This window comes from Carettochelys insculpta, chromosome 6 (assembly GCF_033958435.1).
Source record: "Carettochelys insculpta isolate YL-2023 chromosome 6, ASM3395843v1, whole genome shotgun sequence".
In the NCBI taxonomy this organism is placed as follows: Eukaryota; Metazoa; Chordata; order Testudines; family Carettochelyidae; genus Carettochelys; species Carettochelys insculpta.
This window is the reverse complement of record NC_134142.1, coordinates 32,002,594-32,028,930: the sequence shown is the minus strand read 5'-3', so window position 1 is coordinate 32,028,930 and position 26,337 is coordinate 32,002,594. Positions and strand designations below refer to the sequence as shown.

Here is a 26,337-nt window from a genome sequence, read left to right as displayed (position 1 = left end):
AATAAAACATTTGGATCCAAAATTCCAAAGATGTTAATAAATTTCAGATCATTTTATAATCTAAGTTTAAATATAATGCTTTATGAGCATTTGTTTAGACATCATTAGGCAGGACCCAATATTAGTATAATCTTACATTTTACAAACATACCATGTTGTTTGTTTCTTGAAAACTCTACCTCAGGGGATTGTTCACAAAGATTATCCTCTGAATTATATCCTAGAAAGAATATAAGGTTTAGTTGGTAACATTACATTTAGGAAGGTCACCCCACAGGTTTGCCTTATACTATTAAGTACAAGTGGTAATCTGTTGAGTGACTTCATAAAGATTACGTAAGAGAAGTAACTACCTTTTTGGCCACCTTTACCTCTGTGCTGCTGCTGGTGAGGTACTGCTTTCAAAGTAGGCATATGGCCACCTGCTGCTACTCTCTGACTGCCCAGCTCCAAAGGCAGCAGAAGTTAGGATGGCTTTATCACAATCCCCCTAAAATAACCTTGGGACCTCCCTGCAACTCCCTTTTGGGTCAGAAGCCCCAATTTTACAAACACTGATATCCCCGGTGAAATCTCTAAAGGGTAAAATCAAACAAAAGACCAGATTTCTTGGGAGGAAGATTAGATTTCATGACCATAAATTTGGTTGGGCCCTACTATAACTTATCAAGGATAAGCACATTGAGTGAATACAAAAATCTGCATTTGCCACAATCAACATGCATCTGCTAGCTATCTTTTTTATGTATCTGCATTTGCTCCTGAACATCAAGTCATTTAACAAGGGCTAAGGGGGAATGGAGCAGAGATGAACAAGTGGCAGGGCAGGGTGTTGTAGGGAAGAAGTGACACAAGGGCAGGGACTGGAGGTAAGGGGTGGTATGGAACCAGGTTCTTGATGAGAAGGGCCAGCAGAGGAGTGTGCACTGGGAGAAAAGGACATTGCATCACATGCTCTCCTGGGCACTTATGAGTGACAAAAGCACTGTGTGCTGGCATCACAACATGGTAAAGGGGTGGGGTACTGGCACACTGCCCGCTGCAATCCCTGTGTCTCGGGGCAGGCCATGCAACCCAGGACCCAGATGGCCAGGAATGTGGCCAGTGCTGCCAGGATTGGCCACATTGGGGGTGATGGTGCTGTCTGAGGAGCCCAAGCTGCTGGACAGGAAGTGTGGTGAATGGGTGCTGGACAGCCGTGACCTGGGCATGCTGCCCAATCACAGCCACTGGTTGCAGTCCCTTAGTGCACTGCACCCCCAGAGCTGGATGCTGCAGGCCAAGTGCCACTAGTGAGAGGAGTGCTGCAGAGTTGTATCCCCATCCAATTACATATCCGCAAAAATCGTCCATGGATTCTGCATCAGTACTGACAGACATCAATACCCACAGATAAGAAGCAAGATATTTGTAGATTTGCAGGGATCTAGGTGTAGTACATGGTGAGCTTCTGCAATTATAGAAGGCCCATTACATATGAAATATCACATTACGGTGAAGTGGGTGGTCCACATACTGAGAGACAGATTAGCTGTAGATAGGCTAAATACAAGCGAGCACTGTGTACCTTTGGGTTTGCTTTGGTGCCTGGAAGTTGGAGTAGAACTTAAAGTAGTCAAGTGGATAGATGAGGTAGAGTAAGTCCTGGAACCCAGCTCCAAGCAGGAGTGGTTAGTGGTAGAGTCTGCTGAATTTTCAACATGATCATTGCTGCCTCCACATTGGAAAATTTGGTTTTGCTTTAGATCCATCAATGCTAAGTAGGGGAGCAGGAGGTGAATAAATGAGGCAAAAAAAGACAACACAATCAAACATGTATCTATTTATCCCCATCCATATAAACACAACAAGCAGGCACACAAAAAACTGCACAACAAAGGCACTAATTTTGCAAGCTTTTCAATAACCAGTTCACTCTTGGGGAAGAGATGTCTGTAACCAGTTTTGCAATCATACGTCTGGTCATTAGGGTGCTCAGGCATGACAAGGGCTATTTTTGTGCCAGTAGGAACACTGTTTTTATACATTCAACAGGTAGTGTGAAAGGAAAAAGATAAGGGAGCAAAGACATGAAAGCAGGAAAAAAAAAAGTAGGATATGAAATTCCTTAAGGTACATTTTATTAGCATTTGCTTCCATAATGAAAAGGAGTAAAGCTTGGGTATACTGACAAATAAAAGCTACATTCAAAACAAAGGTTCCTGATTTTAAAATCACCTAACAGGATTCATGCTGACATATAATCTCTGTGTATCCAGAGTTCTGCTGTGATAAGAGCTCAGACTAGCTAGAGGGATTAAATTCTCCTCGAGTGCACTGATTTCTTAAACAGGATTTTTGGATAAAACCACATGCTGCCTATTATAAACACACCTAAATGGACAAAAAGTCTGTTTTCCAGTGATGAGGTAGAATATATTAATAAAAAACAAATTAACCCATCTGACACACATTTTAAGGCTTGCATAAAACAGAGTGAATTTAAAGCCTTTATTTTAGAAAACAGCCTTGATGAGAAGCAAGATTCTAGTTTTCTAAATTTTTCTGAAAGTGACAGTTAATGGTAATTAGATATTGAAAACAAAGCAAAGCAGGTGGTCAAAATAAATACCTGCAGGAACAAAACCAAACTGATTAGTTCAAAGGCATGGGGCAGCAACAAAACTGAATTGAGAAGGTGGACTAGGGTACCATTGGGTTATGCTGTTTCTGAAAATTTCTCACAAAAATGTCTTCTATAGGAGAGAAATGGTATATGTCTGTTACTACAGCAGAGGTGTGCACCATCTTTACTCCCTCATGAATTTTAGAGGTTTATAGCACATCTGTAAACATTGTTATGGGGTAAAACTTGCCATGCAAGTCAGTATTTCCAATTGCCTTTAGTGCTTTCCAAAGAGCTTGGATTAATCGTCCTGAAGACTGATGCAATTAATCTAAAGAATAGATAGCAACAGTGCAAACTTCCCTAGGCTACTCTGCTTGTGTGCTGAGCTCTGCTATGGCAGAATCACCTCTAGGAGAGAAAGAGGTGTTTAGCCTGTCTGCTGGGGATGAGCACATGGGCACCACAAATGGTAGGGACAGTTGTCCAACAGGAAGTGATTATGACCATGTGTTCATTTCAAAAGCACTAGAGGGGAATGACTCTTGGAGGATAAGAGGTTTGGACAACTGAAAGAGAACAAATCACCTTTTCTGACATAAACACTTCCAAAAAACAATTCTTGGGGGTTCAGATCTTATCCCCCAACTTTCATTCAAAATGAATTTTTACATCCAAACCTGGAAAACTTTCAGAAAGGGATGTTTTGAATGCAAACATTGTTAACAAATGCCACCATCCCTCCAGAGCTAGGCTGCCTGGAAGCACACAGAACTTTAATAGTTGGAAATCTTAAATTGCACAGAGCACTAGAAAAATCTCCAGGATTTGAGTGTGCACATATATTAGCTTTGTATTTTAGTAAGGATGACAGTGTAGGAAGCATAGCAAAAGCAGTTTCAACTGGACACGATGCAAGTCTGTGACTGCAAGAAGACAATGAAGCGCACAGCAACTTCACTTACTTATAATGTGCACCACAGCCAGTATACATATGCATACTGTATGTCGTGAGGTCCCCTAAAAGTATACTGTATTGAAGAAATGATCCATAGTGTGCAATAATGATTCATCTTCTACTGGAAATATAAAGTCCACGTTCACTATCTGTGCTTATATTTAGTTTATTTTAAGGATGTGCTGAGTGTTTGTACCACTGCATGTTTGTTTAAGCATGTGGGTATTTTTGTTTTAAGCTTGAGAAATATATGAAAATAAAGGCCAGGTGTTAGAAATCTCCCATTTCCGAGAAAGAAAGAGGTTCATTAAGAGAGGATGGGGTGTCTGAAGAAGACCAGAACCGCAGACGATTAGTGGGAGACTGATGATTCGATGGAGACTTAGTAGACTTTTCTTTGTCCTTGCTTTTGCTTCTCAAAAAGGCAATCTTTTTGCGTTGAGCAGCTAAAGTGTTATCACCCAGGTATTCCAAAAAGAAGAAGAAGAAAAATAGTGAACAAAAAAGTAGAAATATAACTAAAATGTCTTAAAACAGTTAAGTGACAACACAATCCAGTGAAACACCAAAAAGACTAAACTAGCCATAAATACAGTTTAGGGAATCAGATTAATGATTAGTTAATAGAGAACATAGAAGCTACCTCTACCAAGAACTGCCAGTAATGTCATCCAGGATATAATATTTCTTACAACTAATTATATATACAGTTGGCATAGTTCATGCGTATTTATACATTACTTAGTGGTAATGTAGTCCAATTACTTCGGGATTTATACTGTTCTCAGCGGGAGCACCAAGATAGCAGTTAATATTTTCTGGAATTACACACTGTTAAGATATGGATGCTTTTAAATATGCGTTTTCATCTGAAATTGATCATAGACAATGCAGAATGGGGGAAAGAGGAATTAAAACAATTAATGTTTTTTTTCTAAATTGCAATTATGGAGCCCTCTGTTCTTCCCTTATGCTCAGCGTGAAACCATGAGCTCAGCTCTTAAGACCATTAAAGTTGTTCCTTAGAAAATATTCTTAGAGGAAAAAAAGTCAAAAGGAAACAAATCTGAGCAACCTCAGTAGAAAGAGTGAAAACCAGAGAGCTCTTCTTTTTTCCCCCATGAGTTAATAATTCATTACTTTTGTGGGAATTTCCATTAAAATTCTGCATTATTGGGAACATCTGATTATTGTACGAAATAATTCTCCCAACTTGTATATGGCATATTTGCAACATCACAGAAATCATTTGTTATACCTTTGCATTAGGAAACTCTTAAAACAACTACAAATGGAATTATTCCACTGTCTCCACAAATAATAGGCATTTATTAGGAATTAAAATTATTTTACTCTTCTCGTATTTATTTTCTGAGAGTGACCTCTGCTGGTGACAAACAATACAATACTAGCAACATTAACAACAGAAAAGGCTAGTAAATTGCATAGGTTCACAGATGGACTTTTTTTCTTTTTGCAGTGTAAATTAATTTTGCCCATCGTCTTATTAACTAACATGCAACATACGAAAAACCAGTCACAGATACGGAAAACGAATATATATAAATACTGGCTTATACTAAAAGGCTATAACATACAGTGCCATATAAATATCATGCCTTTTAAGCTTTCTGAGAAAATCAAATGCCCACTGTGTGACTTCTATTTTATTAACTACCTCTCTAAGACAGACATATACCTTTCTTTGAAGCTCCATTGTGGTTCACTTTTTCTTCCGCAGAATGTGACCCCAGAGAAGTATTATCCAGACTCTCCTGCTGATGCTTGAATGTCTGAGAAGCAGATGGAGATGCTGCTGTCTCTGTGGATTCAGAATGCCATGATGGACTCTCCAGTGATGATTTCAATCGCTCCCTTGTCGCCTCTTTCTTTGGCTTCATAAGTTTGACTAAGGCTCTGGCTCCAATCCAGTGGTTTTTCCTGTTAGAGGCACATTTTGATAAGGGAAGATCATAAAATACTTGAGAAATTTTCCTTTCAATCTAGAACTCCGGCACAGATTCTCTTCTCCCCAGTTTTAAAAGAACTAAGGCATGGCGCAGGTCCCCAAAGTGTGAGATGCAGAAATCTTTCTGTCAAACACATGGTCGGGGAACAGTTTCAGAAAATGAAAGTGACTGACTCTCTTTTAAGGTCAGCATCATTCTAGGGAAATATTTTTCCAGTTCCAGGGATCTGAGTAAGGGGGCTGTCCCACACGTAGAAGCAAAAACCATAGGTGCAGACCTTATGTGAAACATTTTCATAAGGTGGGAGGCTTAGCTACATGATCAGGATGAAAAGTTGTGAAATCAAAATTTCTAACCCTTAGCATAGATTCTCCTGTGCACCGGAGATGTCAGATGTTTATCTTCGGATTCACATGGCTTTTTGTTTATTTTTGATTTTTCTCAAAGGCCAATTCCGCTTTCTGGAGCTGCAGAGCAACTCTGGGAGCACCACTGCTGCTTAGTCATTGTCTAGGGTCCTATTTCTATGATGCCAGTTCAGTGTCACATTTCTGTGATGCACTTCCCAAGATGGACCTGGATTTGTTGAGTAAAACATACCACTGGTTTGACAGGCCAGATGAGTTGACCATTCATTGCTTAGAAGCCCCTCAGATCTGACAACATCGCTAGATTTTGAGCAATAAACACATAATTTGAAACACAAGATGAAAGATTTTTTATGAGTCTTTCACAGACAGGTTAAATGACCCCAACCTGATCATCAATTAAGCATCCTTTGGATACCAGTCTCTTATATTACCTTAGCACTGGAATACCTCAGTGTCTTCCATTACTAAAAGACAATAATTTCTGTCTCTCCTTTGCTACTAGGAAGCAGGTTCAGGATTTGTCTTTTAAACAGACAAATCTGAGATTTTACTTAATAAATGGTCACTATGGACTTGATTCAGGAAAGTACTAATGCACCAATGGTGGCACTATGCTGTCCCTCTTCCCTGGCTCCCTCACACAGTGATGGATTTTGCTGCTTGGAGCCCATCACCTGACATATTCCTCAAGGCAAGATGGCTCCCCACAGAAGTGTATATGGACTCAGATCCCAATATGAAGTTACTGGGACTGTGCATTTGCACAGGGGCTTATATTAGCACATGCTAAATAAAGGAGGCTTGCAGCTTGAGTCAGTTCACTTGTGTGTGGATGTCCTGTAGTGGTTGTGAGAGACAATACCACAGGATCCCATCAAGATTTCCAATTAAAGCTGGAGGCTTCTGGGGTGAGAAGTAGATTGTGTAGGTATGACCTGAGGCACCAGTTGCCCTCTCTGTTACATCTCGCAGCAGGGAGTCACTCAGTTTCTGTCCTCTCCAGAGACCATTTTGGTCCCAATTCTCCCCATAGCTTATTCCATTGTGAGAGTAGCACCGAAATGGAAGGGAACTTACTTTTTTGGAGCAGGATCATAAAACTTGTATTGATCCATTATCTTTTCTTCCAGTTTTTCTTTGTGTCTCCTTAATGTATTTAATTTATCACTGTGAAAATTATAAAAATACAATTTGAAGGATTTGCTTGGATTTCACCATGTTCACAAAATGGAAGGACCAGGCCAACAGTTACCAGAAGAAAGATACCAGTCTACAGATCAAAAAGTCTTATCCCAGTGCATTCAAGCAGCAGAAGGAATTTAATTCTAGCAACCTTATTCACTAGCAGCCTAAGAAAACAAAATGCAAGCTCACTTTTACCTCACTGACACCTCAGTTTGAGGGAAGGTTCACCAATTATGGTCTCCATTAAGTGACGATAGATAGTAGGAAACCAGTGTGCCTTGTATTTTGAACAAGGCTAATGTTTTCTTAGAGGCATGCTACAATGCTAAATTATTACTTGCTGTTCTCTTAGCTAACATTTCATCAACATGTCAGCAAATCGTCAGGCACAACATTTCTTTTCAGAAGCTGGGCTGCTTTATCTCTTTATCTTTTATTCATCCAGATATTTTATTTATGATCACTGTTTCAACAGTTGTCCTGAAACTGATGTAACACTTAGTTATTCCCAGGATCACTCCTAGCTCCTGAGTATGTAAATCCCAGGATCTATCCTCAATAGGAACAAGAATGTATTTTGTTTCTCACTGTAGTGCACAGAGAGACCATATATCTCTATGAAGATTAGACTGTTTCCAGATGTAAAATAGAAGAAAATATGCCATATTTCAGTTAAACAGACTATTTAAAAAGGAGATTGTGAAAGTGAATGAGGCACTTGGACTCTTTAGATACTCTGTCTTTTTTAAAGAATATTGTATTTAATATTTATGGTAACACAAAACACTAAAATGAGCTGTTCTGTCCTACACATATTGCTTAGTTGGAAGCATCCCATGTGTGTTTAGTGCCTGGAACACATGTTATTTTCCACTCCTCCAGTATTTTACTTATTTCAATGAGAGACTACAGGCTTTTATTAGTAGGTGAACCACTTCATTCCTAGGTGCCTTCAGAGCTCTTGGATGTTGCTCTTTTATCATATGGTTTCAGCACCTCCTGTTTACATAACTAAACATTTTCCCATGCCTCATCTTTACAACTTTAAAGAGTTGATCTAGGCCAGGGCAGGTGTCTCCTCAGCATCCTTTGTGTTGGAGAGGAGGAAAGATATAAACTTCTTTTTAGCACATTATTCTTCATAAATATTCCTTTACCTATCTGGGCAATCCAGTGGGCCCACCAGTTCTCTTGCTGTTTTTCTGCTTCTGATACACAACATTCTCCATTTTCTACACTCACCATTTCTTTGCATGCCTATCAAATTACTCCTAGTAGTCACTAGTCAATACTTCTGGTCTCTTACATGTATTGCTTCTGCTCTTCATGATACTGTTCTTTGTTCTCCATGTTTTGCTCTAGCAGTATTTGGTTCTGCTGGCTCAGCATCTGGATCTGGCTGAGGAGATGATGGTTCTCTTCTTCCAGATTTCCCTTTAGACGGGTAAGCAGCTAGTCAACAGAATAAGAGGTGAATTTTTCTTTTGCACTTGATGTCATGCTGAAGACAACGTAATAGACTAACACAAGTACAGAATTACCTGGGTAGAGAGTCACAGATTTTTTTAAAGCTGAAAGGGACCCATGCTAATCACTTAGTTTGACTTCCTGTATAACATAGGCCAAAGAATTTCCTCCTGAATGGAGCCCATATTTTGTCCCCACAAACCCACTTTGTAGTAGTGTTTGAGTAGGGCAACGGAGGCAGAGATTAAGCAACATGTCTAAAGTCACACGGGGATTGTACAGAATAGCCATGAACTGAACCCAGTCTCTTGAATCTCAGTTCAGTTCCTTACCCACAAGATCATCTTGCTTCCCAGTATCCTGTAGCAATCTCTCCCCCAGCTGTGTCTCACTAATACCGCCATACTGCAGCCCAAAGGTCCAGCACTGTGGTGCTGTGTGTGTACTGAGCATTGCCGGATGCTCTCTGCTCCCACTTAAGCAAGGAGAGCTGAGTGTGTTCACTACTTTGCACAAATAAAAGATGAGGTAGCATAGTCAGCTTATCAGAACTGGATTTTTATCCAGAAGCTTTAGAATTCATTCGAAGCCAAAAAGGCAAAGGGGTAACTGGATTTTTCCTTCTCCCTCACAGTTTGGTAAATAACCCCTGTTCAACTTCTACCACAAGCAAATACTCTGAATCTTATCAGCTCTTTCCTTCATATTTTCTGTCACTATTTCAACCATGTGGAAGAAAAATATAATTATAAGTTTAGGGATAAAACACTAGTCCACAAGTTAGGACCCCTGGCTGCAAGGGTGAGCAGCAAAGGAAGGTGGTAGAGGAGCAACTAGTTCAGGAAGTCAGAGAATTCCTCACCTTAAAAATAATTCCTGCCTCTGGGGTTAACCCTGGCTAAAAGCCTTTTTCTCCTGACTTGTCCCAGCCCACACCACACACACTCCCAAGGAGCAACATCTACAGCGCAAATTTCCCACTACTAAGTGTCACGTAACCACATCATCTTCCCTGCGGATATCTCTTTGGTGCACTGTCTCTGAAGAAACAACACAAATGTAGACAGGCAGCTATAAGCAGCAAGTCCAGCTTCTATTTCAACTGAAAATTTAACCAAAGGTTATTTTTTATGTTTCCCAGAGCTCAAGATCAACAATTTCAAAAGGACTGGAGCACAGCTGCCCTTTTAACACAAAGGAAAATGGTCCCTTTGGAAAATGTGCTGCTTCTAGATTCTCACCTCACAGTGGTTATCAAGCTTGGTCAGGGAGATATCCATGGACTGGTTCTGCTCCTTCAGCTCATCATACCTAGCCTGCCAGCGATTCAGCTCCAGCTGAGAATTATTTAATGAGGTTTTCAACTCTTTAGTGTGTGCATGTAGTCCCTCATACTCGGCCTTTAGCTGGCTATGCAGGAAATTTACCCTGAAAGTGAAGAAACCAGAAAGCTTTCAAATAATAACTGAAAAGCCACAGTACTGGTATGCTGCTGGTTTTACAGACTGTTCCATCTCTCTCCATTTAAAAACATTCAGGCGTAAGAAAAGCCCTACTGAGCACAGGTAAAGACTACCCATTGGAATTTATTTTTCTGATGTATGAAATGTGCTGTTTTAAACTGCATGGCATAGACATTGCAATACTTCAGCAAATGAGGCAACTTCAGTTTTTGTAAGTCGGCAGCAATGCAAAAATATTTACTGTTCCTGGATGCCTATTAAAAAAATTCTGACTGTTCACATATAAAGCAAACAAACCTTCTTCTCTCCAACCCTCTGCAATGAGCCTTTTAGGACACAGTTTCAAAGCCCTGTCCACATTAGGGAAATAACATATGGTTGAAAAGAGCGAGCTGAAATAACTTTGCTTTGCACAGCAGTAATGCAATAACATGCATTATAAGAGAACAGCATAAGTGTATATCATCAGCAAACTCAGCCTGATTTTTAAATGTGGGTCAAATTATGATGTAGACACAAAGCCTCAAGTCTTGCTTACACCAAGCTGCTTCTTACAATTTCCCCATAACCCTGCCTGAATGGTGCAGGTTCACTGGCAGTAGCAAGGACTGGAGAGCCACTATATAGCAGCCTGAAACAGTTTCACCCATTTTGTCTAAACCCGCTCACAGACCAGCCTACTAGTGGGTCCCAGCAGGATTTAAAACATGCACAGTGAGAACAGACATGCACAAGCCACCTCACCATGACAAGCTCCTGGAGGGATAGCTCCTGGAAGGGTCCCTCAAACTGGACATGTCAAAGGATAGAGACCAGACAAATTTGGATCACCTCTGACCGAGGTAAAAGGTGTTGGCTTAGGGTTAACAACCCCATCCATAAAAAAAGAAACGTAAGTTATAGGAACAGCTGCAAAGAAGCCTACAGCTACGCAAATCTTGGGCGGAATTGGCAATCCACATGGATTGAGGATTGGAAAGAATGAAGACAGAAATTGATAGACAGCTCACAGAAGAACAGGCCAGCTTCTAAAGCGAGAGATCTCGTACTGACCAAATAGCAACAATCAGAGTGACCATAGAACAGTCATTCTATCAATTTCTGTCTTCATTCTTTCCAAGAGAATCCTACTGAACTCTTTTCCTGGAAAAGACAGTAATGTGATGCCCCTTCAGTTCTTGCATTCCTTCAGGTTACCTTTCTTTGGAAGCTTAATAAAGAAGCCATGTTTCCAGTCTTGCAGGATCTCTTCAATGTCCCCAGTTTTCCCAGATAGAATATATATCGTGTTGACTGATGTCCCTCTCCGGCCTGTACATAAACCATCATAGACTTTGAAAAAGCCTTTGACAGAGTCAATAGACACACTTTGGTTATATTTACGCTATAAATTTGTCGACAGAGTGGATTACGCACAAAAGCAGATCCACTCTGTCGACACAGAACAGCCAGACTGCCCTGCCCTCTGTCAACCGAATGGCTGATTGGAAGCTCTGCAAACAGAGCTGCTCTGGAAACCAGAAGCCCTCTCTGACACAAGTGACTACACCGCACTTCTGTCGACTGAACTCTGTTGAGAGAAGTGTTATTCCTCAAATTTTCGAGGGATAACACTTTTGAGACAAATGCAGAGTTCTGTCAAGACTCTGTCACCACAATGCTTTATGTGTGTAAATGCTTCCTGAGCTATGTCAACAGAAGGTTCGTTCTGTCAACAAAACTCTTGATTATAGACACAGCCTTTCTGGTAACTGCTGCAACACCGTGACATCCCATCCAAAATTATTAACTTGATCTGTTCAACATATGAACCCTTGACGTGCCAAGTTGTTCACAACTGTCTTGGTAGAATCCTTCAGTATACTCTCAGGAGTGCAACAAGAGTGCCTATTGTCCCCTTTCCTGTTCTTGATCATAACGGACTGGATAATGAACAGGACAACAGATGGCTGTCAACGAGGCATTTGATGGACACTTCTCAAACAGCTAGAGGACATTGATTTTGCTGATGATGTCGACCTCCTTTCACACCACCATGAAAGCATGAAGGAAGAGGTCACAATGCTAGACAAAATTGCCTCAGTGACCATGACAATGAGGATCAACCAATCGAATACCACACCGTTGCACTGGGAGGGGATGACCTAGAAGATGGGGAGCAGTTCACCAACTTGGGGAGCATTATGAGCAGAGATGGAGGAACAGATAAGGATACCAATGCCAGGACAGGGAAAACAACATCTGCTTTGAAGACTCTCCATTCCATATTCACAAATAATATCTGCAAAGATGAAACTGTGGCTCTTCAACACAAATGTGAAGAGTGTGCTGCTGTATAGATGCGAGACCTAGAATACTAAAAAGTCTTCAAATCACAGGCTACCGACATTCATAAACTGATGCTTGAGGTACATCCTTCACATTAAATGGTACGACTTTGCAACAAGACCTTGCAAAGACTGCCTTGGCTTAACCAGGAGATCTTGCGTGATCTCAAAATAAAAAAGGAATTGTATAAAAAATGGAAACAAGGAAAAATTACAAAGGAATACAGGCAAACAACACAAGAATGCAGGAGAAAGATTAGAAAGGCTAAGGCACAAAATGACCTCAAACTAGCTACAGGCATAAAGGGAAACAAGAAGGCTTTTTATAAATATATTAGAAACAAGAGGAAGACCAGGGACAGGGTAGGGCCATTGCTCAGTGAGGAGGGAGAAACAGTAACAGGGAACTTGTAAATGGCAGAGATGCTTAATTACTTCTTTCTTTTGGTCTTCACCGAGAAGTCTGATGAAGGAATGCCCAACACAGTGAATGCTAGTGGGAAAGGGGTAGGGTTAGAAGTTGAAATAAAAAAAGAACAAGTTAAAAATCACATAGGAAAATTAGATGTCTGCAAGTCACCAGGGCCTGATGAAATGCACCCTAGAATACTCAAGGAGCTCATAGAGGCGGTATCTGAGCCTTTATCTATCATCTTTGGAAAATCATGGGAGACAGGAGAGATTCCAGAAAACTGGAAAAGGGCAAATATAGTGCCCATCTATAAAAAGGGGAATAAGAATAACCAGTCAGCTTAACTTCAGTGCCAGGAAAGATAATGGAGCAGGTAACTAAAGAAATCATCTGCAAGCACTTGGAAGGTGGTAAAGTGATAGGGAACAGCCAGCATGGGTTTGTAAAGAATAAATCTTGTCAAGCTAATCTGATAGCTTTCTTTGATAGGATAATGAGCCTTGTGGATAGGGGAGAAGCAGTAGATGTGGTATACCTAGACTTTAGTAAAGCATTTGATATGGTCTCTCATGATATTCTTATCAAAAAACTAGGCAAATACAATTTAGATGAGGCTACTATAAGGTGGGTGCATAACTGGCTGGATAACTGTACCCAGAGAGTAGCTCTTAATGGTTCTCAATCCTGCTGGAAAAGTGTAACAAGTGGGGTTCCACAGGGGTCTGTGTTAGGACCAGTTCTGTTCAATGTCTTCATCAATGATTTAGATATTGGCATAGAAAGTACGCTTATTAAGTTTGCAGATGATACCAAGTTGGGAGGAGCTGCAACTGCTTTGGAGAATAGGGTCATAATTCAAAAGGATCGGGATAAATCAGAGAAATGGTCTGAGGTAAACAGGATGAAGTTTAATAAGGACAAATGCAAAGTGCTCCACTTGGGAAGGAACAATCAGTTTCATACATACAGAATGGGGAGAGACTGTCTAGGAACGACTACAGCAGAAAGGGATCTAGGGATTATAGTGGACCACAAGCTAAATACGAGTCAACAGTGTGATGCTGTTGCAAAAAAGGCAAACATGATTCTGGGGTGCATTAACAGGTGTGTTGTGAACAAGACACGAGACGTCAATCTTCCGCTCTACTCTGCGCTGGTTAGGCCTCAACTGGAGTATTGTGTCCAGTTCTGGGCACCGCAGTTCAAAAAAGATGGAGAAACTAGAGAGCATCCAGAAAAGAGGGACAAGAATGATTAAAGGTCTAGAGAATGTGACCTATGAAAAAAGGTTGAAAGAATTGGGCTTGTTTAGTTTGGAAAAAGAGAATATTGAGGGGAGACATGATAGCAGTTTTCAGGTATCTAAAAGGGAGTCATAAGGAGGAAGGAGCAAACTTGTTCTTCTTGGCCTCTGAGGATACAGCAAGAGGCAATGGGCTTAAACTGCAGCAAGGGAGGTTTAGGTTGGACATTAGGAAAAAGTTCCTAACTGTCAGGGCGGTCAAACAGTGGAATAAATTGCCAAGGGAGGTTGTGGAATCTCCATCGCTGGAGATATTTAAGAACAGGTTAGATAGATGTCTATCAGGGATGGTTTAGATAGTACTTGGTCCTGCCATTGGGGCAGGGGGCTGGACTCGATGGCCTCTCGAGGTCCCTTCCAGTCCTAGTGTTCTATGATTCTATGAAATGAGGAACTTTGGAACAGAGTAGGAGAAGAAACACTTGACAATCAAATCAAGAGAAGAAAGTGGGGATGGCTAGGCCACATTCTCAGAAAATTATCAAGCTCTCACATGGAACCTGCAAGGAAAATGCAAAAGAGAAAGATGTTGGCCCACGTGGAGAAGATCTACTCAGACTGAAGGATAACAACCGGGGTGCTCTTGGAGTCAGCCAAAAGCTTTGTCCCAAGACAGAGTGAAGTGGAAGAGATGTGTGGTTGACCTATGCTTCATTGGCATACAAGGGTTAAGTAGTAGTAGTAGTAGCAGCAACGAGTACAGAAACCACTGAGAGCACTTTTAAACCTTGCTTAGTTCTTGTACTTAAGCCTTAACATGGTTTGTAGTCTGGACAGGCTATTGCAACTTAAAGGAAAATAAGGAACATCAGAGCTTGAACTCCTGGCACTAACACATGCAAGTAATGTTTCTTACATGTGACCACTGTGGCCACATGCTGCCACCACTTGGTTTCCCTACTTCCATGCTTTGCCTTTTCCCATCCTGAGTGGTAATGAGGGAAGGCAACCTATCAGCCCCTTCCTCCTGGACATGCAGACCTGCACAATCCCTGGAGACAGGTGGGGCATCATGCTGCAGGAGCATGGTGAGTTCTCTGTCTGGGGATGGGGAATTATCACCCCAATGTGGCTGGGAGGCAGCTCCAGAGTTCTGTCCAGGGGCTTCAGGTGCCAGCACCCAGTTCAAGAGTTTCAGGCACTGACTCCCAGCTCTGGCCTTCAGCCCTGGTACTTCAGTTCAGATTGATAACCTTGGGCCACATGCCAGCAGGCTGAAATTCCCATCTCTATTCCCGTGGGACCAGCCCTGGGCCCCAACTGAGGTAGCTGCTAGTCCTGGGCAATGACCCCCAATTCTGGTGGCAGGCACTGGCCCCAGTCACCAACCCCTGGCCACATGCTCCAACCCCCAGTCCTGGCCACTGACCCTGGGCACCAACCTAAAGTTCTATCTACCAGTCCCTGGCCCCAGGATGTGGCAGTGGGTGCTGGCTCTGGGCACCAATCCCCAACCCTGCAGCAGCATGCACTGATCCTTTGCTCCGGGCTCATAGCAGTGGGTACTGGCCCCCAAATCAGGCCATGCAGCCCAAAGTTCCAGAATCCAATGCCAGGCGCTGGCCACATGGTGATGGGTACTGGCCCTGGGCTCCCACACCCTCTCCCTAGCCATGGAACTCCTGTCCCCAGCTCCAAGCTCTAGCCACAGGCTAGAGGTACCTCACTCCTGGAGGTACAGCCCCAGATAACAATTCCCAGCTCAGTTACATGGGTCTCCATCTATTCACCCCTTTCTTGGCCATGCATCCATGCCCCTTTCCCCATCATCCTGGATCCTACTGCCTTCCTGGCCCTGCATTCACCCCTGCATTGCCCCAGGCGCCAACAGCTTCCCCTAGGCCACAACCATCCCACCAAGTCTCCCACTGCATCAGCCTCCAGCCAGGGCTTAATTGATCCTGGGATTTGATGAGAAGAGTGATACAGGTTGAACCCCTCTCACTTGCCAGCTTTGGGACCTGACCAGTGCTGGACACGAAAATTTGCTGAATGACAAGAGGTCAATATTTTCTAGCATATTACCAACATTTCTTCTGCTTACTGGGCTCTTAGAAGACACTTAGAGGTAAATTACAGTTGATTAACAGAACTGAACACTGACAGCCAGGACTGGTGGCTGTAAACACACTTTATGGAGCCAAGGGTAACTTGGCCACAACTCTGATAAGTCGTTGTCCAGCTAATTAAAATCATGCTGAACAACAGTTTGCCAGAAGACAGAGTTGTGGATTACAGAGGTTCAACATGTATTAATAAATATACATATATCACTTTTCACAGTACAGGTTGAACCTCTCTAATCCAGCACATTCTCCCCGACCAATGTTCCGGTCTGGCATGATTTTAGTCAGCTGGATAGCTGCTTATTAGGGATGTGGCCAAGTTTCCTGTAGTCTCAAAGTTTGTTTCCTGCTACCATTCCTGGCTCTCAGTGTTCTTTGCTGTTATTTAGCTGTAATTTACCTCTAAATGTCTTCTAAAAGCCCAGTGAGCAGTACAAGTGTTAATAAGGCTGCAAGACGATAGTGACCACCCATGGTATGGCAAATTCTCTTGTTCGGCACTAGTCAGGTCCTGATGAGGGCCAGATGAGGGAAGTTCAACCTGTAGTATTTTTATTACTGAATCTAGAAAAAAAACCCTACATGAATAAATTACAGCAATGTGGATGTGAATATGTGCTACTGGTTTGTTTTTCCTAAAGATAATTAAATATTTTAGGGAAAAGTGTCAGTTTGGTCACCACTAAGTTTCGCTGGCCACACTCTAAGGCCACTCAAAAACGTATTGCTCTGGAGCACATCTTGAACACATCAGCGTAATATAGTTACAACTGTAAGGGAAATAATGTGGGGTATTTGGGCAGCAATAATTTCCAGAACTGACAACTTGTATAACTATTAAATGTCTTGTGATATTTGTTGTTTTATGTAAAGCCCTCCTTCCTAGAAGCATGTGATTATACCAGAATCTCAGCTTTTATTTTATAAGAAAACAAACATTTGTCTAGCTCTTATAGTTGGTGAGAAAATCTTGAAAATTCGACCTGAGCATGTCCTAAAAGCTCAGAGATCAGAAAGCAAATAAACACCCAACAGTTATTATTTTTGAATCTCATGTATTTTAAGACATTATTATGATTGTTGAACATACGTAGCTGCCAATACTGAATTTCTTTAGCCGTCATTGATACTGACACTGAATACAACATTTCTTCTACAAAATTTTGTAAAACTAACCAGCAGTCATGTAGCACTTTAAAGACTAACAAAATGGCTTATTAGGTGATAAGCTTTCGTGGGGGCAGACCCACTTCCAGTATATAATATTTCCAATACAGAACTGATGGTTTCATAATGCAGAGATTCTTAAAAAAGGAAAACCAAAAACTGACAAATAACATACATAGAACTGAAGGGGAGGTATGAGGGATGTGAAATACTAAGTGTCCTGCCTGAGACCATTACAAATATCAAAGCTATCCCCTTCATTTCTACATATCTGGTTTTTCAGTTTTTATTTCAATTTTTTTTTGGATCTCTGTATTATAAAACTATCAGTACTGTACTGAAAATGATATATCTCCAGATCTGAGGACATGGCTCTGCCCCATGAAAGCTCATCACCTAATAAATTATTTTGTTAGTCTTTAAAGTGCTACATGACTACTGGTTTGTTTGATTAGAATACAGACTAACATGGCTCCCTCTCCGTTACTTTCCAGAATTTTATAGCCAAGTACCCTCCAGTGATTCCTCAACAACTGGAAGGCATGCTCCTTCTGTTCTCCAACACAGGCAAATCGCACTTTGATTTATGCTCCTTGCAATTCCGTGGATTTTCATGACTGCAATAGCCAAAAGTCAGCACAGAATTTGTCCATTAGAGGCTTTGTCAAACAAATAGGCTACATCTACACTTACTGGAGAAGACTGACTGCTCCACCTTGATCTTCTGGGGTGCCGTTTTGCGCATATGCAAAATGGTGCATTCCAGGGTCAATGTCAACCCTGGAATCCTCCTGAGCTGCATGTTAGTAAGGAAGGTTGACAGGAGGAGTGCTCCCATTGACCTTCTGCCATGAAGACAGGCATGGAAGTCAATGGCTGAAAAGTCAATTTTTGGTATGTAATTGGCGTACCAACAATTGCGTAACAGCCATCAACCTTTAAGGTAAGTCTAGTCGCAGCCATACACATATAAATAGGAACTGTAGCCCTAGGCTATCTGGAAAGAAAGCAAACCACATCTGAATCAACGGCTAACAGTACCCATTTAAAAGGATTAGAAAGCTGATTATCTTCCAGGGATTAAGCAAACATGAGCAAATTAATAAAACAAACGTATTAGTGACCAAAAATTCTAGAGACAATGATGAAGACTTCCAGGAACCTTATGTTATGACAACAGTGAACTAGAGCAAGTCTATATTGCATATGATTGAATTTTTACCAATATACACAATACACTTTTCCAAGCAGCCTTACCTGTCCAGCTCTTCTCTTAGCTTTTGATTTTCTTCGGTGGCTATTGCATTTGTTCTCCTTTCTTGCTGCAGAGCCTCTCTCTCGTTTTTTAGAACAATTTCCAACTCTTCCAAACCTGCCTTGTGTTTTACTAAATCATTGTACCTACAAGATATGAATAAGCATTTTCTGAGCTTTGCCTACAATATTTTCCTCCTTTAGCACAAAATTTCTCAGTAGATAAAAATGCATCCATCAGAAAATACTTCAATATATATATTTTGAGTTCAAAAGAAAGCTATCACAAGTGAGTGAATTCAGGCTAGTCTATAACCTGACAGAGAGGGTGCACCATTATATTTCTGACTGAACTGAAATACTATTTTTTTTCCCAGCTAAAAAATATTACCCTTTCAGTTCAGTCAAAAATATAATGGTGCAGCTTCCCTTTCCTTCACAACAAATGGCAAAACTTTGTAACAAATGAGGAGCTCTGGAAAAGAGCAAGACAAGAGCCACTTGATGTTCAAATCAAGGAAAAGAAAGTGGGGATGACTAGGCCACACTCTCAGAAAACCACCATCCAGCATAGTCTGTCAAGCTCTCAAGACCTTGGACAAGGTGGAGAAGATCTACTGAGATGGAAGGATAACAACTGGGGTTACTCCTGGAGTCAGCTAGAATTTTTGTCCCAAGACAGAGTAGAGTGGAGGAGACCTTTGCTTCACTCGGAGTACAAGGATTTAAGTCCAGTTAAATCAAGAAAGGCTAATTTGTAAGAAATGTGATCACTCTGTACATCCTGATCAACTGGTATAAAAACAAGGATTTCTCCAGGGTGAAGGAAATCTAAAGGGAGCCTTCCCAGATAGTGCATCACCATACAAACCAACATACTATTCAGAACCAATTACTAAAGATGGGTCTCAAATCCCTGGATAGAGCATAAAGAGTAGCCAAAAACAAAAAGGAAGTGAAATCAGCTACTTATCTCAACCCTCAAACATTACATATAGGAGTCAGACAATGCAATCATGACATTTCAATGCCAATTGCTGATGTGGTGTAACCTTTTGTAGCAGTTGACTGTGGTGCACAAATGGTTCTGCTCCTTTGCTAATGAGAAATCCCAGAGAACAGCAAGGGTCTATTTACCCAAGGGCTCCACTCTGCAGCCTCCTATTTCACCTCCTGATTTGTTCAGTTTGCCTGTGGAGCCATCAAAGGGAGTAAGAAAGTGAAGTGGGATCTTCTCTGTGCTGAGGATACCTAGCTTAGCAGTGACTTCTCTCCTGACTCTGCTAGCATGGCAGACAGATTTCTCTACTGTCCAAGAAAGGAAAGCATGGCTGAGGGGGTTGAGCACCTCTTATAAGCCACACCTCTCACATTTCAGATAACACTGTTCCCTTACTGCCATGCTGACAGGCTACCGCCATTTTGCAACATAGCAAGGTGTTCTCAGGTGGATTTTCTGCCTTTGGGGCCTTCTGCCAAGGTTTATATATCTATAAATTGGGGTAGATTACACAGGAATCCAGCTCAGAGAAGTGGAAATGATTAGTGTCTTGACTTAGTGCAGCTTTTTGGGACAATGATGTGCGCCATTTGCTGGAGGTGGGGTATCAGGATTCCTCACTCACGGGGAACTGTTGCTGAGGCAGGTACAGATGTTGTAATGCACAGAAAAACTCTGTTATAAGAAGTTTCAAAACAGCAGCCAAGGAGAGGATAGAGTACATTAAATAGCTACAGTGAATACCGAATTCCACTGCATTCATCCAACTAGACCCTGGCAATTCTCATTTCTGGAGAGGTGAAAGACGACCAAAACCACTTACTTTGCAGCCACAGTAAAAATAAAATAGAGTATAGTAGCAAATGTACTGATTCTTGCCAACTTCTCTCTCAGGCTACTATCCCTCTCCCACCGGGGTAACATTACAGCCTGTTCTAAATTCCGGCCAGTGAGCTGCCACACAGAGTACCTTATCTGTCTACCAGACAAAAATCTCCACTTTACTATTCATCACCAGGGGCAGCAATTGAGTTGAATTAACCTTGTTTGTTTCTCTCATTCAGCTGCAGGGCATTATAAATACCGAGCATTCAGCTCCCACTTGATAAATGTAAGAGCCTGAACTTGGGGATAGTTTCTCGTGCAAACCTGAGGCATTATGGGGTAAGATAAGGGGACCCTTGCAGTCCCTTTGAAATCTATGATTCTATGATTTTATCTTTCCTTTCGTAAAAACACGTATGGATTTTTCAAAAACCTCTTTACTCACACCTCATCCTTTGCCTTTGGGTCTGGCTCTATTTAGACTCTCATGTTCGTCTTCAAGAAAAATTTTCACAAGACAGCCCATATCCTACCCACAAGTTGACAAATACGTCAATATCCTGAAAAAGTAGTCTCTCAGAAATGCTCTTCACACTGTCCTAGTATTTCTGCAGCTTGGCTGGCACTAGTATAAATTTGCTACCAGCGCTTTACACCAGTTGTCCAACTCTGAACAAGGTTAAAGTATTTACAGGCAAATAAGTCAATGGACAGTGACAGTTCAGTGATGGGAAGATTTCTGTCTAGACACAGACCAAGTACATCCTAGCAATGATTCGGTCTGCACTGATCAAGGACTTGAATGGCTGTACCCCTCCACACTCCAGTTCTGACAATATTACTTGGCTTCCACTTGCTTTTGTTCTATTTATACAGATACTACAGGTGCATATTTGTGAATGAGAATATTCTGAAACACACAATCATGATGAGAAATATGTGCAGAAGCAGCTCAAAATGCTTGATTACCAACCAGTTTAGGTAAGCTAATAATGCAAATCCCTGGAACATATAATCTATGTTCTCCAGTCAGAAGGGTTAAATCAATATTTGTGATGGATTACAGATTTTTACAGAGCAAGCCATACAGAATTGTGTAATCTCTGTCCAAGAAGCTGTAGCTAGTTAGTTATTATGATTCCTTACTAATCAGCAGTATCCAAAATACTCCAAAAATAGACAAAATGGATCCAGCTGATCTCAGCACAAGCCAGCCAAACACACGTTACAGTATAAAGAAAATATTGTTTTTAACAGATGTCTTCTAACATGTCAAATCCACTACTTCTTTTCCTGCCAAATCAAACCCACACCTTCTGGGTATGGCTAGGCTTTGGCAGGCCATTTCACTGTACTTGGAGATACAACCTATGTGGTGGGACTGGGACCTATACTCATGACCATCTGAGGAAAAAACCTGCTACCTAATTACCTGGAACAAAAAGCCTTCTTCAGACATGTTATAGACCAGGACAGGTGGGGGAGGAGAAGAAGAGCAGCATGGCTTGTGGCCTGAATGCAGCCAACAGTTAATGTGCCTTGCTATGGGATGGTGGGGTAGAAGATGTCTCCTTGGCGGATGGGGGTGGGAGTGGGGGGTGGGGACGGGACGGGACGAGCTCCGGGCTTCAAACAATGCGAGATGTGCCTGCTGGGGCTCAGTATTTCTGCAGGACTGGGGGTGAAGCCCTGAACCCCAGTCAGGGCTCCTCAGCTCTTGAACTTCTGAAGATTGTCATATATCCCTGTTATAGACAGTTTGTGCCTGCTGGACAAGATGCTGAGATGTGCTTACAAATCTACGGTGCACTTACTGGGTGGGCATCCTAATTGAAAGTGAAAATGAGAAATTTCTTCTCATCAGCTAAATACCTGCCAAGTCGCAGAAGAAAACAGGTGACTTTGCTGCCCACTATTTTGTTAACTTCATCCCGACTGCTCTCAGTCAATTGTGCCCCATGTTGCACACAAAAGTAAAAAAAGAAAAGTGACATGCATATTTTTTCTCACTGCTAAGCAAAGATGAAGACTGTTTTTATGCAAATCATCTTGCCTAACGTCTTCCCAACTTGACCAGAGATGAGATTATGGAGACACACATCCCAATCTTAAAACCACCTAAATCAACCTGTTCTGAGTACACAAAAGGTCACCATCTGTTTCCACTCCAGCATTTTTCACTGGTAGCAATGCCCCAGCAATAGTTAGGGAAAGAATTTGAAATGTCATGTCCAGCATCAGCAATGACCAGTAACAACCTATTTTTCAGTAATCCACTGACTCCTCCTCAGGCTACAACCATTTAATTACCTTTGCACACTGCAATGTGATAATCTAAGGCAAGGTTCACATCAGTGGGAACCATCAATCAGTCTGTGAAAGCCACAGCAAGCCAGGATGATACCTGGGTAATCACTCAAAGCTCACTTAGCTGACAGTCAATCAGTTGTCCTGTTGTACAGCCCTAATGGATATTTTCATTACAGCATGTTTATTTCTGTTCCCTATCAAATCCTGGGACACACTATATGCTCAGATCCTTAAAATTTAAGACAGAAAAGTTTCTATGAATCCACCTCCATAGGAGGACACTGCCAAATTAAATCTGAACTTCAAGTTCAGGTTTCACATAAAAATTATGCATGAAAAAATAATCAAAATGTTAAAATTAAAATCTGCTTTTTTTCCTTTGGGTCAGAAGTGGGATATGCTCATTTGCTTACAGCAGTCATCCCCTGCAGCATTAGGTCCGAAGCATGATCACCAGAATGTGAAATTGACTAGCAATTAAAAGTAGAACAGATTAGTCTAATTTTATCGTATAAATTGAAGCATTTAAATGATATAGATGGTGAAAAGCAAAAGGAAAATAATATGTGAAAAACCATAACTTATGTTCTATCCCAACAGGGCCTGTGTATGTCTACACAGCAAAGAAAAACCTGCGTCTGGCCCTTGCCATCTACGTTGGAGTCCCGGGATTGGGCTGCAGGGCTATTCTGCTGCTGCACAGACTTCAAGTTTGCGAAGAGGAGGGGGCTCTAGGACCCAGCACAGCAGAATTAAACATTGCTACTCAGCAATTAAACAATCCCACAGCCTGTGAGCTTGTGATGGGCCAGCTGCAAGTATTCAACTACATGGTAGACGTAACTTCAAGGGTGTGTTTTTCAACTTTTTTTCATTTGATGCCCCCTCAAGCATTTCAAATCCAGATGCGGACCCTGTGGAAATCTTAGGCATAGCCTGTGGATCTCCATCCCCACCCTGCCAGGGGCTGAGGACCACAGGTTGAAAACTGCTGCTCTAAGAACCTCTTGTCACAGTAACCTGCATATCTCCTCCACTCACTTATTAGTGATTCATATTGTTTCACAGTTCTCACATTAGTCACATTGCTAGTTAATTAGCTGATTTAGAGGTTTACACCAGGACCAAGGAATCTTGAATCATCTACATTTTAAAGACATTCCTGGCAACGTTTCTGAAAGTGCCTAAGGACCCTAAATCCCATTTTCACTGGTGCTTAGGCACTCAGGGTCCCGCATTTCAGCTGTCCGTGATCTATCACCTGCTTCTTAATTCCCAAATTCACCCTGTTAGAATTTCAAACACCTACCACTTTGTAGGAGATCATATTTCCATTCTTAACTCCCTTGATGCAAGGACGAATGGGAAGGAAGGTCTCAAAGAGCAATGCATTACTCTAATGAAATGCTAGTTAAATCTATCTCAGAGACCAAAGAGGAAAAACAGAAGTTTGCAACACGAGTACTTAGCACACACTAGCTATGGAATTCTCTTGGGTACTGCTGAAATGTAATTTGCTTATTTGTGACTATTCAGCATATTGCGGTGCATCTTAAAATTCATACCTTTCCCCAAGAGCTTTGTGCTCCACTTCCAGATTTTTGTGCAATGTTTTCAGGCAGCTGTGCTGCTTTATTAGCATTTCATATTCCGTGGACTGTCGCTCATGCAAAGAGGCAAAGTATTCATGGTCCTGCAACAGCGACTCATACTCTGCTTTTAGCTGGTCCTTCTGTTTCAGTAGATTTTCATTCTCATTTTCCTTAGCTGTCTGCTGGTTTTGCAGTATAGCATTCTGGGCCATCAGTGAAGTGCTCTGGGAGCTCAGGGTTGAATTTTCTACCTAAAGTTTTTCAAATAAAAAGTAATTATATTTGTATACACAAGCCAATACAAACCAGATGCTATGCAGTATACACTCCAACAGGGGTACTACACACAAAAGATGCTTATACAGTTCTTGGGAACATGAAGAAATTTGGAAAGAACACTTGGCCAACCTTTTATTATTACTGTTAATATACTAGATATGAAGTCATGGCATACCTTAGATCAATGTTTGTCCCATATTAAGACAATCTCAAAACTGGTACAGCAATTTTAAGTCTAGATTAGAGAAAGATGAGCAACCTGGAACATTTGGGCCCTATGTATAACTCCAACAAAAACTTTAGTGGCTCCTTGTTTGTATAAAACCGAATAGAAGCTTCTTAATTTCACCGTATATGATTAAGGGTGAAATTCACCAGCAGGAGGCCAGTATGAAACCTATATACCTCCAAAATCTCAGTTAAGATGACTTGGTAGTTGCATGCTGTACTGGCTTTGTGGCGACCACATGGTTATGAGTAGGACTAAGAAAATCTAAAATTGTATAAAGTAAATGCTGAAAAGGTATAAGAAAGTAATGTTGATGTATGGCTAGTTTTAAAAGTTTCCATTGTAACTGTTTTGATAGAAACTTGGATTTTCAATAAATGAAATCTTCTCGTCTGCTTTTCATGGAAAATTTTGATTTTTCATCAAGAAGCCAAATGCCTGAAATATATTGATTTGGCTGTGCTACTCCATCCTCAGATCCCTGGGCAAATTCTCTCTGGGATAAAGTATGAAAAAAAAATTAAGACAATTGACATGAAGATGGAAGATATGATATGCTACTGCACCTGGAATAGCACACTGGACTTATTAATCACTACTTCTCAAGTATGACAAACAGCGACTTCATAATAGTGACAAGCCCAGACTGAACCTTGGATCCAAACCCTTTCTAATTTGAAGGAAATTCAGATCAGAATCTGACCTCCCCAGCTTGAGCACCATCTGCACTGATTACTGACAAGACTGAAATCTGCTTCCAGCCTCTCCACACAACTAAAAATCAAATCCATATTTTGTGACACATTGTCATTTGGGTCTCCTGACCTGGAGCTTGGCTGTTTGTGTCTGCAGAGCAGTGTTGTGCTCCTGAAGGAAGACATTTTGCTTCTGTAGTGTCAGGATCTGATTGTTGAAAGAGACATTCTGCATTTCCAAATGCTTCAGCTGTTCTTTAAGCAGCTGTTTCTCAGCCTGCAGAGCTGCATTCTGACAGAGAAACAGAACAGAAGGGTGTGGGGAGACAGAGATTAAACAGCTGTTCTAAATTATTTAGAGTGCTATCAAGGGTGACAACAAACTACTGATACCTCTCACACAATGAAGTTTTAATAGCAAACACTTCTCAGCATTACTTCAAAGGTAGGATAGATGTTACAGTGAAAGATTCTCCTCTGAACAGGAGAATCTTTTATGTGCCACCAAAGTCCTACACAGACCCTAAAGTGAGGGCTTTAGTGGTGCATAGGTCTGCTGCTGGTTCTCTGCATTTGGGGTGAACATCCCCCTGAACAATACAATTATTGTACTCTGTGGTCCATAGTTACATTGCGGTGTGGTTAACCTGCGGCTCACATGCGGCCCATCACGCATCTATGTAATTTTGCTTACTGCTGCCCGGGCACAGAACTGCCAGATTCTGCTTGAGTCCATCCACACTGTTTTCTCCCCTATAAATATTATTAAAGTGACACACACGTGAAACAAAGAGCATGTGAAGTGAGGTGCATGCTAATTGCACACAACACTGACTGTGAGAGACGTGTGCTCTCTCTG

The 26,337-nt window shown here is 41.4% G+C and overlaps 1 protein-coding gene across 2 annotated transcripts in view; it reads right to left on the bottom strand.

The window, feature by feature from the left end:
- CCDC88C (coiled-coil domain containing 88C) overlaps positions 1-26,337 on the bottom strand; it is a 174,531-nt gene that overhangs the window by 21,810 nt on the left and 126,384 nt on the right. Inside the window, exons 19-27 of one of the 2 annotated variants that reach the window (XM_074996630.1) lie at positions 25,609-25,770; positions 24,249-24,526; positions 18,552-18,695; positions 9,798-9,984; positions 8,396-8,541; positions 6,982-7,071; positions 5,263-5,504; positions 1,568-1,756; positions 152-220 (exon numbers count right to left, since the gene is read on the bottom strand). In XM_074996630.1, coding sequence (XP_074852731.1) covers positions 152-220; positions 1,568-1,756; positions 5,263-5,504; positions 6,982-7,071; positions 8,396-8,541; positions 9,798-9,984; positions 18,552-18,695; positions 24,249-24,526; positions 25,609-25,770 — 1,507 coding nt within the window. Of the gene's footprint in view, positions 1-151; positions 221-1,567; positions 1,757-3,578; positions 4,010-5,262; positions 5,505-6,981; positions 7,072-8,395; positions 8,542-9,797; positions 9,985-18,551; positions 18,696-24,248; positions 24,527-25,608; positions 25,771-26,337 lie in introns of those variants that run through there. The other variant, XM_074996631.1, reaches the window with a different exon arrangement.